At 39.9% G+C, this 14814-nt stretch overlaps 2 protein-coding genes across 3 annotated transcripts in view; one reads left to right on the top strand and one right to left on the bottom strand.

The window, feature by feature from the left end:
- Nucleotides 1-9206, bottom strand: part of ATP6V1A (ATPase H+ transporting V1 subunit A) — a 60418-nt gene extending 51212 nt beyond the window's left edge. Inside the window, exon 1 of the mRNA XM_035000146.1 lies at nucleotides 9077-9206. The gene's annotated coding sequence lies outside the window, so the exon portion shown is untranslated. The remainder of the gene's footprint in view (nucleotides 1-9076) is intronic.
- Nucleotides 9207-9926: 720 nt separating this feature from the next.
- The window catches only part of NAA50 (N-alpha-acetyltransferase 50, NatE catalytic subunit), a 29321-nt gene continuing 24433 nt past the window's right edge, over nucleotides 9927-14814 (top strand). For both annotated transcript variants that reach the window (XM_035000148.1, XM_035000149.1), the window contains exon 1: nucleotides 9927-10231. In XM_035000148.1, the coding sequence (XP_034856039.1) occupies nucleotides 10224-10231 (8 nt within the window). In that variant the 5' untranslated portion in view covers nucleotides 9927-10223. The remainder of the gene's footprint in view (nucleotides 10232-14814) is intronic.

Consider the following 14814-nt stretch of genomic DNA (forward strand, 5'->3'; position numbering starts at 1 on the left):
GGATCATGACCTGAGCCGAAGGCAAACGCTTAACCAACTGAGCCACCCAGCTGTCCCTGACATTTTCTATTACAGCCTTGAACGATGTATTAACTTCAGTCTCTTAAAAGGACTGAAATAAAGTATTAAATAATTGTCAATACTTTTAATTTTGCCTCTTTAAAGACCTTATTTGAGGGGCGCCTGGCTGGCTCAGTGGGTAAAGCTTGTGACTCTTGATCTCATAGTCATGAGTTCGAGGCCCATGATGGCCATAGAGCTTACTTAAAAAAAAAAAAGATATTCTTACTTGAAGCTTTCCTAAGGAGAGTTACTCATGTATCTAGTTTTTTGGGTTTTTTTAATTAACTAAAACTCAAATGTGGATTTTTCCTTATTCTGATTTTGTCACATGATTAAATCAGGTGATATACCCCATATTTGTGCAATATGCTCTGTATCTCCCAGGCATAAAGAATTTCTGGAAAATTTAATAACTACACCAAAAATAAAAGGTGTATTTGCAACCCAATCTGGTAGTGCCTAGCATTTCCCTGCACATTTTTTTTTAAGATTTTATTTATTTATTTGACACAGAGAGAGAGAGAGAGAAAGAGCACAAGCAGGGGGAACGGGAGAGGGAGAAGCAGGCTCCCTGCTAAGCAGGGAGCCTGATGCAGGGCTTGATCCCAGGACCCTAAGATCATGACCTAGGCCGAATGCAGACACTTAACCGACTGAGCGACCCAGGTGTCCCTCCCTGCACATTTTTAATGACAATTTCTTACTGAATACACAATGGTTACCACCTATACAAAATTAAGGCAAACTTACGGAGTTATCAGGATAATTTATACACTTTCCCCTCCGACATGAGAATAAATGAGTCAAAAAATATTTCAGATAATTGCCATTTCTGGTAATTTCAAGTGGTATTTTCCTCCTTACTAATTCCTTCTTTGCCCTATCAGGATGTTTATTTTTTTTAATGTCAATGGTTTTGTTTTTTGTAATTACAGAAACACTATGTTCATTATAAAAAATAAAAACACAAAAATCTAGAAAAGTGTAAGGACGAAAGTAAAAATCACCTGAAATGCCCATCCAACCACTCTTGAGATGGCTACCAACCATTTTGGTGACTATCTTTTCCTGCAATTCATCTTCTATAGACACGTGTAAACAGTTTTACATGCATATGTTATTGCGGGTACTCTTTTTTCTTTCCTTCTTTTTTCTCTTGCTTATTTCCTCCTTCCAATGTTAACAACTGTTTAAGCATACACACACACACACACAAGTGTTTTTTCAACTGTTTTACAAAAATGGGATCTCATTACATACATTTCTCTAACTTTGCCTTTGTCACTTAAGATACATGATGGAGATCCTTTCAACTCATCAGTATAGATTTAACTCCTATTTTTTAATAACTTGAAAGATATTCCATGATATGCCTGTGCATGATCTATACAATGATACTCCTATTGACAGACATTCCCTTTGTTCCCAGGTTTTGCTACTATAAAACATTGCTGTAATCAACATTCACGTAAATGCTTGCCTGTCTTTCTTTCCTTTTTTTTAAGGTTTTATTTATTTGAGAGAGAGAGTGCACAGGAGCAGGAGGAGGGGCAGAGGAAGAGGGAGAAGCAGACTCCCCACTGAGCAGGGAGCCCGACAAGGGGCTCAATCCCAGGACCCCGGGATCATGACCTAAGCCCAAGGCAGACACTTAACCAACTGAACCACCCAGGTGTCCCAGCTTGTCTTTATTTCTAAGAAAAAGACGCCACAGAGTGGGACTGCTGGATGGAAGAATATATATTTTCAATATTAACAGATACTGCCTGATTGTTTACTAAAAAAACTGTAACAATTCACATCTCCACTGACATCCTATGAGAAAATCCTTTACCGTAGATCCCTACTAGCAGTAGGTTTACCACTTAATTTTTGCCAGTCAGAAAAGAATATTTCATTGTTAGCACATCGATTACTAGTGAGGTTTTTAATTTTTTTTTTTAAGATTTTATTTATTTATTTGACAGAGAGAGACACAGAGAGAGCAGGAACACAAGCAGGCTTCCCGCTGAGCAGGGAGAGGGAGTGGGAGAGGGAGAAACAGGCTTCCCGATGAGCAGGGAGCCCGAAGCGGGGCTCTGTCCCAGGACCCTGGGATCATGACTCCAGCTAAAGGCAGATGCTTAACGACTGAGCCACCCAGGCGTCCCAACTAGTGAGGTTTTATGTCTTTTTTTTGTTTGTTGAATGGATTTCTCTTCTGTGAAGTTCTGATCACATGTTTATCTATGTTTCTATTATATGGACTTTTACTTAATATGTAATAGTTTTTACAAATGTTAACTCTTTAGCTGTTATACATATTTCAAACACTTTTTTTTCCAATCTGCCTTTTGTCCTTTATCTTTGCCATTGGCAACTACTACAGATCTAGACTGTACGTACAAAGAAAATTCAGGGGATTGGTATTTCAAATATTTTATTGTTTACATTTATGCTTTTAATCCCTCTGAAATTATTTTGTGCCTATGCTGCAAAGCAGCAGCTCCATTTTATTTTCTTCTAGGCAGGTAAGTCGTGTCAGTTACATTTACTATATATGTGCCATTTTATCCCCGTGGATTGAAACAGAGCTTTGCCATGTATTAAATTCCTTTATATGCTGGGATTTACTTCTGCTTTTAAAATTTTGCTGTGCTTATGTAAGCCTAAAAATACATCTGCAGTGATAAAATTAAATAATTTATTTAGTTATCTGGATAAATTGAAACATTTTCACTTAAGACATTCAGATAATTAAGAAGAAATCATTACTTAAATGTCTTAATTCTCCATATCAAATTAAAAAAAATTTTTGCTGCCCAAAGCAATGACTATTGATTGTAGAAATTCACATACACAAAAGGAAGAGTAATAAATTCTAAATCTTTCTTTAATCTCCTAACCTAGAGATAATCACTTATTTTGATACATTTCCTTCCAACTTTTCCAATATGAATATATAATCACTACTACATAGAGTTTTTTTTATCATACTCTTTCTTCAATTTTACAAATATTTTCTAAATTAATTAGTCTTCTCCATTTTACTTTTAAATAAACACTCCTTTTTTAAAAATTAAAGAAATAACTAAAACAAAACATGAAGTCTGGTTGTTTTTCATTGCTCAAATACATTTGGAGCTCTTTTGCATCATACCAGGCATTATCCATTTTATTTTCAATGAAATATGCTTAACTATTTTTCAGAAAAGAAACAAAACATGACATGTTGTAGGCATAGTTTTTAAAAAGGTTTATCACTGGGGCGCCTGGGTGGCTCAGTCAGTTAAGTGACTGCCTTCAGCTCGGGTCGTGAACTCAGGGTCCTGGGATCGAGCCCCACATCGGGCTCCCTGCTCGGCGGGAGGCCTGCTTCTCCCTCTCCCACTCCCCCTGCTTATGTTCCCTCTCTCGCTGTGTCTCTCTCTGTCAAATAAATAAATAAAATCTTAAAAAAAAAAAAAGGTTTATCACCCAAAAAACAATATTAGAGCATTAAGATTCAAAACTGAAAATTTTTTGATACCAACAGCACAGGTTGAATCTGAAAATACCTATGAATACCAATTTTTAAAAACAGTCTAATCATGGTTGTAAAATTTATTAAATAGAGCTAACTACAAACAATATAAAGGGGAATTTTAAATAAATTAGTCATAGATAATTTTATTCACAGTAGTTAGCTAATTTTATTTATTTATTTATTTTTAAAAAGATTTTATTTATTTATTTATTTGACACGGAGAGAGAGATAGAGCGCAAGCGGGGGGAGCGGCAGGCAGGCAGAGGGAGAGGGAGAAGCAGGCTCTCTGCTGAGCAAGGAGCCTGATGCGGGACTTGATCCCAGGACCCTGGGATCATGACCTGAGCCAAAGGCAGCTGCTTAACCGACGAGCCACCCAGGCGCCCCGGTAGTTAGCTAATTTTAAAAACAGCCTTGATAGTTTCAAGTAAAAAGAAGTCTATACTGTGAATATATATATCCATTCCAGTTCTCTTTACAAATACATACACACAAAAACATATATATGTATATATATGTATTTACTATACATACAATATGTATATACTATATGCATAAAGGAATACTTATACAAACCAGAGTCACTTTCATTTCACAATAGGAAAAAACAGAATTGTAATACTTTTAAAGTTTCTACAGAAGGAAGTTAAATGGAAAACACTGACCACAATTTATTTCACCAAAATACAGAAGTTGACATCACATTCAATAATCTCCTCATAAAATCTCTCCTTAGAACAAATGAGTATGAGTAATAAATTTTTCAGGATTAAAGTGAAACATAAACTCATGATAACTATACTTCAATTACTGTTTAATTTACTGGTATTTTCCAATATAAAACCACTAATCTTTGTGAATCATGAATTTAGAAGGAAAAATTTTTTACTGCAGCTCATGTCCCTGTTATAATCTCTACATTCCCCTGTCTACTTCATATGAGGACAAAAATGAGATATAAAGACATGTAAAATAAAAGGCAAATTTTTTAAACATAAGCATAAACTCAAAAGTCCCTGCTCTATAGCTCTGTACAATTTTAATACATTTCTATAACCCACTATAGAGATAAAAATTTAAAAAGAGAAGAACTACCTCCTTAAATTGTTTCCACATATTAATAATCATAAGCTTTGGAAAATCTATATAAAAAATATTAAGTCACTGCAGTTGCCAAAATAATGGGACTAATAATGTTGATATTTCTCAGCTTCTATTGATAAATCTGTTTTAGAATCTTTGCTATAAGTGCATTTTTCTAGTTCCTCTATTTTTTAGTAATAACCTCAACAAATTCTATTTGTTTCTCTACATCCCAAACCTGTTCCTCAATTTTATAGGATGCCTTAAGTCTCCTTTAAAAATTCAGTATATAGGAGGCGCATGGGTGGCTCCATCAGTTAAGTGGCTGCCTTCAGCTCAGGTCATGATCCCAGGACCCTGGGATCCAGCCCCACATTGGGCTCCCTGCTCAGCTAGGAGCCTGCTTCTGTTCCTCCCCCCAGCTCATGCTCTTTCTGCTCCCTTGTGCGCTCTCTCTGTGTCTTAAGTAAATAAAATCTTTAAAAAAATTTTTTCAGTATATAAAACCAAACCAGATATGACTAAAGTTAACAAAAATTTACAAAGTATGTACTAGGCCCCCTGTATTTATGATATAATTTATAATTTAATAGCACCTATGGGATAAACTTAAATATGAGAAAAGTTAAGCTTAGATTAAATAAACTGTCCAAGGTCACACATCCTAAATAAGTGGTAGGGCCAGAACCTGAACCCAGGTCTGTATGATTGGGAAATCTATTCTCATAAAGTCTACAGTATATTGCTTTACATTTAAATACCACTTAGTTTTTAAAATACTTTCACATAGATTACCTAGGGTTTATCTCACTTGAACTCACAATACCCTTGAGAGGAAGATTTCTCAAGTATCAAATCCTAAGCCTCCACTCCCAACTTTACTTTAAAAAGCATGTAACTAAAGCGGCAAGGCTGAACACTCATCCTCTGATTTTTATTTTAGTGCTGTATCACTTGTAGCCTACACAGAGCCACATTTTTAAAAAATTTTATTTTATTATGTTATGTTAATCACCATACATTACATCATTAGTTTTTGATGTAGTGTTCCATGATTCATTGTTTGCGTATAACACCCAGTGCTCCATTCAGTACGTGCCCTCTTTAATACCCATCACCAGGCTAACCCATCCCCCACCCCCTCCCTCTAGAACCCTCTGTTTCTCAGAGTCCATAGTCTCTCATGGTTCGTCTCCCCCTCCGATTAACCCCCCTTCATTTTTCCCTTCCTAATATCTTTTTTTTTTTTAACATATAATGTATTATTTGTTTCAGAGGTACAGATCTGTGATTCAACAGTCTTACACAATTCACAGTGCTCACTGTAGCACATACCCTCCCCAGTGTCCATCACCCAGCCACCCCATCAGAGCCACATTTTGACAACTCACTCTTCTTCCCTTCTCTTCCATATTTGGATGATAACCATACCTACTAGTAAACATATACGCTGTGAAAATAAGTTGATCACTGCGTTAATAAAGTCTACGTTTCTGTCTATTCATGATTTGGATGGTTATTATTACCAATTTATATTTGAAAACTAATACCTAGTACACAACTTTAGAAGGAGCTATGATTTTTAAGAGGTTTAAAACTAGTTTAACCTTCCTAACTGTCAAACATTCATCCAATAAATAAATAAATAAAATTTACTAAAGACTCATCAGGTACTTCAGCATCCTGGTTCTAAAGACAACAGTAGAGTCACTAGCCTTGAACTCCTAGAAGCTTTATGGTTTACTAAGGAACAGCCCAGCCAACAGTAATCAAATACAATGTGCTAGAAGTGAAAATAGAAGAACAGAAAATACTGTGTGTGCTATAGGACTAAGGGGCTAGTTCTGCCAATAGGGGGACAAAGCATTTTTGGTGGTGCTGATAATCTATAAAGGCAGAGAAATGTTAAGAAGACTTCGACCTCAGAGTAAGCAGTGTCAGGGACCTTAACACAAAAACTCTTGGGGGTCAATTACTGTTGGGACTACAGCACAATTCCCTAATGAATGTTAAGGTTTTTCCATGTAATATTCATAAACTGATAAAAAGCTAGCTTCAGGGGCGCCTGGATGGCTCAGTCAGTTAAGTGTCTGACTCCTGATTTTGGCTAGGGTCATGATCTCAGGGTTGTGGGATCAAGCCCCAAGCCTCAGGCTCTGCGCACTCAAGCGTGGACTCTGCTTAGCCCTCTCTCTCTGCTCCTACCCCAGCTCTCTCTATCTCTAAAATAAATAAATAAAATCTTAAAAAAAAACAAAAAAAGGCAAACTAGTTTCAGAAATGGCTTTCTAGCTTCATCACTTGTTTGTGTATGAATTATGCATAATGTTAAAGCTCTTTTTCACACTCAACTTTAATAGCAATTTAGTCACCAATTCCTGCTGCTAGTTTCGTCACCAATTCCTGCTGCTAATTTCATTAGTGGTCTAAGCTACTGCTTTCAGAGTTGCCTAAAATTGGGGAAATTGTGAAGTAAAACTGCAGACTCATTCACAACCTCTTTCATATTGACATCTTCCCCTCTAGGATTCAACGCTCTTTAGCTGGTTTTTCTCTTTCCTACTTTGGTCTCACCCAGACAGGACTGGTTTGGACTTCCAGAGCTTTTAAAAAATGTGGCTTATTTGGTGGAATGTCACCTGGCCAATGAAGCAACACTGCTTATGTTTTTCTCTCCTCTAGAGATCAGAGACCATCACTCTGGAGCAAACTAATGGATGAAACTATATTTATTTTGGTAGCAGGCATGGCTACATAAACATACTAGTAGACTAGGACCATAGCTAAAACTGTAAATCCAGGATAGTGGTCTTATTTATTACATAGGGAAAGCAAGAAACATTTTTTAAAGTTATGTTTTCTAGCAAAGAGCATCAATAGGTCAGTTTTTCTATTTTGAACTTACTATAAAAATATTTTGTTAAATTAATATTACACTAGAATTTTAACCTTTTGTTCCCCTTAACAAAATCAGTTTATTGTAGAGAATTTGGATGATACAGAAAAACAAAAACAAATCAGTCACATCCACTACTCAAAGATAAAGAATTCCATCTTCCTCACTTTTCAGCCGTCTTTCTAATGGATTCTTTTATTATGTTGGCTAGAAAACTACAAGGTTTAACAGAGGATATGACTTTTCAGATTTTAAAAAAGTGTAATTTAAATTTTAAAAATCATAATTTCTGTAAGGTCTTTCAATTTAAAAGAACCAGGGGACTTTCTGAGTTTGCAGTATAAATAAAGGAGTTTAACCCCAAACTGAAAAACACTCTTCCCTAAAGCACATTGTTTAGGGTCAAAACACTGGTTACTACATTATATATGAAGTGGGAGTACATTGGGCTGGGCAAAAACCTAAGCAAAATAATTCTGTATTTTCACAAAACACTATTCATCAAAATCTGAAGAAATCACTTGGAGCTATACAAATTGGAAGGCTAAGGAGTAATATAAGTGCTACTTAATATAAATTTACCACTGGTCAAGGAATTGATTGGGAACAGCAATTAAGTAGGATTTCAGGTAGAAAGGACAAAAGAGAATGTCAAAGGCAGAAAGTTTAAGGTCAAATTGGTTTCATTTTATTTCCAGCCCAATCAGTTTCTTAAGAATTACTTCCCTGTCGGGGAAACCCAGTCACTTTTCCATAAGCTAGTCTGGGTCTCCTGCAGAGCACGAAACCGCAACACCATCATCTTTCAACGCCTCCCCATTCAATTGAGACTGTCGCATTACCAACACCTCCTGTTTTGAAGCCAATACATCTTTATTCTTTCAACTGTTTTCTCTCTTCCTGCACCATAAAATCAGAGAAAGGTAAAAGTCCTGTTTTTACCCTTCCAGGCCCAACCAAATTCTGTGAACATCTACAGAACGCCTCACACAGGGAGGTCAGATTAAAAACTCCGAATTACTGAGAAAGCGCATTTGGAGCAAGCTTTACAGTGACTCCGCAGTGAGGGCCACATCAGTGGCATTCTCTCCCAAGCCTGTCTCACCGGAGACGCCTCTGCCTCCAGGGTTTTTCCTACCTCCCAGCTTCCCAGCCCAAGGCTGAAAACCGAGCAGGGCCTCTGCAAAAGAATGGGCTTTGGAGAATAAGACCTGGAGACTACTGCGGACCCTGAGAAATGGCTGAACCAAACCCACTACCCGAAGCCCCAAAGACTCCGAATAGAGAACCATAATGGCCGCACTCATCCCCAACCCCGGGAAAGGTGGACGTCTCACCCCTAAGTGGCGGGGGCGACCACAGTGGGGGAAGCGAGGGTCAGAACTGGAAAAAAGAGCTTCCTAGCCAGTGCAGGATGACAGCGGGGAGGAAGCCCCGGACAACAGAGGCCGCCGTTCACACTTTCTCTTCTCTTCCCACCCCCTCTCCTATTCCCACCAGTCGCCGGTTACCGGTCGCCGCTCACCTACCCGGGCGCGAGGTGCAGAAACAGTACCGATCACGGACCAGAGGCTCTGTCACTGCGGGAGGGGAAGTCTTCAGCTGCAGAAGGGGGCGGGCCTATACAGTCACGTGGCCTCGAGCTCCGCCCTGCCGCCCCGAGGCAGGCGTGCTGCATTTCGAGGACCTGTGTTTTTGCGAATCGTTTTAACATGAACTTTCTTGCGATGAAATCAGAGAAAAAACAAAAATTTCACAAAGATTGTGTCGTAAAGTGTAATGTAGAGGGCGTGCGTGAAATGGGTTAAAGTGCATTGCTAAGGAAGTGACGTTTATGCTATGGTCTAGGGACCGGAAATGGCGACGACGTTCTGTCCCACAGTGGCCCGCCGGTAAAATACCAGGCTTAATCCCAGGCAATCACATGATCTCAAAACTTGGATCGTGCTGGACAGAAGCCAAGTTATCCGGCCGATTGTTAATTACGTTGGTCTTAAAAACATCTCATTTGTTTGAGTCTACCACAGATTTCTTTACATTTAGAAGAACCATCTTTATAAAATCTTATTAAGAGCGTTTGAAGGTCATTCTGGAGACTACCAACTGGAAGAACAAGACCGGGTCGGGGAAGATCGATCTTGCTAAAATTGCAGAAGAGAGGGAAGGGTGGAAAAATCCGGATTTTACCGCCAGGGCCTACCAGGCAAGCCCCACAAGTAGTGTCGTAAGGGATGGGAGGAGAAAGATGACGCCACAGGCCACAGCCCAGTAGGAAAATGGAGGTCCTGAAGTGGAGGGGGAAGGGTGCGCGGAGGCCAGCAGTGCGGCTGCGCGCGAGGCGGCCGGCGCGCCGGCGCGCAGAGGGGGCGGGGTGAAAGGTCACAGCGCGGCGGCGGGTCTGGCTGGCGGCTGCGGCGGGCGGGAGTGGATTGCCCGGTGTGCACGTGTGGAGAAGCGGCGGCACAGCGCGGCGGCGGGAGACACCCCCGCCCCCTTCGGAGACGCAGGGCTGCGCTTGACTCTCGCGGCCTCCGTCACCCGCTCAGCTCCCTGCCCTAGGCGGGGAGGCCGGCTTGTGGGGGTTGAGTGGCCCGAGCTGAGGGCGCGGAGAGCTCAGGGCGGCGACGACAACGGCGTTGATATCGGTGGTAACAACGGCCTCAGCAGGCGGGGAAGATGAAAGGGTGAGGAAGGGCAGCCGGGCAGGGCCGGGCCGGCAGGGAAGAGGGGCTGCGAAGACGGGGAGAGACTCCGGGCGAAGACCCGGCTGAGGGAGATTTCTGGGCTTCTCTCTGTTCAGCGGAGGGGGCGGATGCTCGGCGCGGGGCTGTTGGCGGGCTGAAGGGCCAGCAGAGGCAGGACCCGGGGAAGCCAGGATTTCGGCCCGGGGGGCGAGTGTGGGTTGAACGGAGACTAGCAGCTGAGTGGGGCAACAGGGAAAAGCTCTTGTGAGGCGCCTTGGGTCTCCTACCCGGGAGCGGACGGCTGAGCCACCCCCGGCCCACCACTCCAACTGGAGTGGACTGGTTGTCCTCTTCAGATCCATGCTCAACCCTAGGACCTGCGGTCTTTGACACCTTTCAGTCTTATTCACACTTGGGAGTTGTGCAGAACCTTCTGGAGCGAGGAAGAATTGGAATAAAGAGCATGGAGATGAGTATTAAGAGCTAGTGACTCAACTGGATTTGGGTTGGGTCAGAGCGAGTGGAGGAGGGGGAGAGAGCGTGAGCTCTGTAGTCTTGGGGTGCCAAAATGTTTAAGGAAGTATTGTTGATCAGTAGGTGGAGCTATTGCTCCAGTAGTTTGCTACTGCCCCTGTGCTGTGGGGGTGGGGGGTCCTTGATTACTACTGCGAAGCTTTTTTCAGGTGATTAGCAAAATTAATATTTTTTCTGTTTCCCTTTTGGATAAAATTAGGGATTATTTTGGTTCAACTACTTCCATTTGGCTATCACCATACTATTAAATTATATACTATTAAAATATTAATTACATAACACGGTGTTTTAAAATATTTCCTAATTTAGCCGTTTTGGAGCTCTCCTTTTATCAATGTTAAAAGCTTTCTGAGATGGCTGAATTTTTTTCTATTATAGCAAGTCAGTTAAAGAATTGTTACTATGTGTTGAGTTAGTGAAGCCTTTCAAACTGTTCAGCCTTTTGAGGATGAAATAAAAGTCAGTCTTCGAAATAATCTCATGCTGCCTAAAACAAGGCTCTCGGTGTGTATATGTGACTGGAGTCGAAGAGGTCCAAGAAGGGTTAATTGGCCTTAGGTCTGTACATGATTCCTTACTCTGATTTTGCTTTAAATATTGGAAATTCATTCTAATGCTGAATTGTGTGTTTTACATTAAATTCAGAAATCGTGAAATTTTCATAGTACCTGCACTATATTAAACATCAAGTTCTGAAGTTCCGATCAGGATACTAATTGAGGTATGAGAAGTATTTGTAGCACTTGAATCATGATCTAGGAAGTTTGGCTATTATATTTATGATCCAGTATAATTTAGTGAGATTTTTCTTTTCCCTTGAACATGGGTGCTTTCCCTTACTCCTTTATTCTTTTTCTTTTTTTTTTTTTTTTAAGGTTTTATTTATTTGGTAGCAGGAGCAGGGGGGAGAGGGAGAAACAGACTCCCTGCTGAGCAGGGAGCCCTGGGGGGCTGGATCTCAGGACCCTGGGACCATGACCCCAGACAAAGGCAGACGCTTAATGGACTTAGGCACCCAGGTGCCCCTCGTTTTTTATTCTTATTGGCACACAATACTTCTCATCTTGTTCTGTTAAGAGTACTAAAAATGAGGCTGAATAGTGCCCGAGTTGAGACTGCATGGATTTATAAAGGAGGACTTACAAGAAATTATTCTGGGTGTTTAGATCCAAAATCTTTGGTCTAGCTCAGTCTTGCTAGACCATGTAATGTTCTTTCTGATACCTAACTTGGCAATAGAAATGGGGTCAAACATTGGTATTATTCACAATTTACCTTCAGTTAATACACTCATGAGGCATTATCTTTTTACTTAAAATGGTGATTTATGTGTAACAATGGTGATTTATTATTCTGGGGATGGTGGCAAATCCCCAGAAATGAGTAACTGGCCAAATCTAGAGGAAATTTATAGTTACTGAATTTTACCGCAAGCCAGCAACTGTCCCCAAAATGAAGAGTCTTTAAGTCTAGTTCCTATCACTTATGATGGGAAACTTAAAGTTGTGTCCTTTTTTTTTTTTTTAAGATTTATTTATTTATTTATTTGACACAGAACGAGAGAGAGAGAGAGAGAGAGAGAGAGAAAGCACAAGCAGGGGGAGGGGCAGGCAGGCAGAGGGAGAAGCAGGCTCCCCGCTGAGCAAGGAGCCAGATGTGGGGCTCAATTCCAGGACTCTGGGATCATGACCTGAGCGGAAGGCAGCTGCTTAACCGATTGAGCCACCCAGGCACCCCTTAAGTTGTGTTCCTGATGGTAAACTTTTAAGATGATTTCACAGGAATAGTCCCTTTAACATCCCGGATGAAGAACTACCAGGTAAGATGGGACTTCAAAACTTTTTCCATTTCTAAGTCTTATATTTAAGGCACAGAAAAAATGAAGGCAATAGACATTATTTAAAAAGATTCTAAGGTCCTATAGTTCAAAGATTTGTATCCCCATGCACAATGTGGTTAGCATTATAGTCCTGACTCTTGATTTGGAAAGGCCTGTGAAAACGAAACCGTGGTCCTGATTATATATTTTTGTATGAAATTTTATTTGCTAAGTGTTTTACTATATATTGAGCTAACTCTATAAGTTGAATAGAAATACCTAAAATTCGAAACATGAAGAACTTCTGACTCTAAATCAATCTATTTAAATGTTTTATGTCGTTGCCTGTATTGCCTATCATTTTCAAACTTTTAAAACTTTATCTGATTTTTCTTCATATTTATACTTTGTTTTTGTTAGTAATAGCAGTAGGACATTCCATTGTGTTGGCATGTATTTGCCTTTCCTCCATAGTAAGTAAATAACCAGTTTTTAATTACTGCATGTATTTATATGCATGGTCGAGAAACTTGAGGGTATATTACAAGATGTTATTTCCTTTGTACTGAAGCTGCTTGTTTTTATGGACCAGGGATGTTGTAGGTTGAATTTGTAAATGGTAAGCTGATAATTTTTATCTATTATTCTCTAGGGAAGGTGATATTCAAGCAAGAAGTCACAGCCATGACTGAGATGGCAATATAACTAGTTAGTATAATAGAGAGCAAAACTGAATCCATATACCTTTGAATTGTAGCAAAGAGGTATAAATTAGTTCTAATAAAAGTGTCTTTAGCGGCGCCTGAGTGGCTCAGTCTGTTGAGCTTCTGGCTCTGGATCTCAGCTTGGGTTTTGATCTGGTTGGGAGTTTGGCACCATATTGGGATCTATGCTGGGTGAGGAGCTTACTTAAAAAAAAGAAAAAGTCCTTAACAAAATATGAATACATGCAAAGTAAAGATGGGGAAGTAGATAATAATATATACAATATATAGAATGGTGCAGTTCAAAATAGGAGATTCTGCAGTCAAAAGAATCTATGTTGAAGTATGGTTACCTCTGACAGCATATAGACTGGGAAGGAGCACAAGAGAGTTTTCTGAAGTGCTAGAAATATTCTCTAACTTTACTTTGGGTATCGATTGCATAGATGTATACATATGTAAAAAGTCAATGAGCTGTGAACAAGATTTGTGCTCTTTACCATACATATTCTATACTTCGGTAAAACAGGTGGTTTTTTTGTTTTTTTTTAAGGTTGTACTGCTGTTTTTGTAGAGGGGACAGGCAGTGAGGCTGAAGGAGAATTCACTAACTTTTGTAAACCTCCAATTCATACTCCTCCTATGAAGCCGATCATTTGTGGGATGTGGATTGAGATACTGTATTTTAAAATACTTTGTAATATTCCCTTGCTTTGTTGAGACGAATTCACATAAAATATAACCTACCCGTGCCACAATTTTTTAGAAAGTCAATATAAGGGGCGCCTGGGTGGCTCAGTTGGTTAAGCGACTGCCTTTGGCACAGGTCGTGATCCTGGAGTCCGGGATCGAGTCCCGCATCGGGCTCCCTGCTCGGCAGGGAGTCTGCTTCTCCCTCTGACCCTCCCCCCTCTCATGCTCTATCTCATTCTCTCTCTCAAATAAATAAATAAATAAATCTTTAAAAAAAAAAAAAGGAAAGTCAATATAATGGTGTAACCAACATAAGGGAGAAATAAAAGTAAACTATAATAAGATACTTATTTCAATATGTAAATGATCAGGTACAACTACACCATAAATCATAAGATCAGATGTTTGTATCTGTCTGTAAATAAAATCATTATATAATTTAGAAAGATCTGCTACCAATACACATGTGTGCATTGGTGACTAATGCTGTGTTGCCATCAGTGTTGTGATTTTTTTTCCAAAAATTGTGTACAACTGTTGGTAAAGTTCTGAACAAAGAATAATCATGAATTTTGGGGTTGAAAAAGATTTTTAAAGGTTATCCGTATAAAGCATTATCTTCCGGGGCGCCTGGGTGGCTCAGTCGTTAAGTGTCTGCCTTCAGCTCAGGTCATGATCCCAGGGTCCTGGGATCGAGCCCCGCATTGGGCTCCCTGCTTGGCGGCAAGTCCGCTTCTCCCTCTCCCACTCCCCCTGCTTGTCTTCCCTCTCTCGCTGTGTCTCTCTGTCAAATAAATAAGTAAAATCTTAAAAAAAAAAAAAAAAAAAAAAAG

The sequence above is a fragment of the Mirounga leonina genome, unplaced genomic scaffold (genome assembly GCF_011800145.1).
Source record: "Mirounga leonina isolate KUSES-001 unplaced genomic scaffold, KU_Mleo_1.0 Mir_115, whole genome shotgun sequence".
Classification (NCBI taxonomy): domain Eukaryota; kingdom Metazoa; phylum Chordata; class Mammalia; order Carnivora; family Phocidae; genus Mirounga; species Mirounga leonina.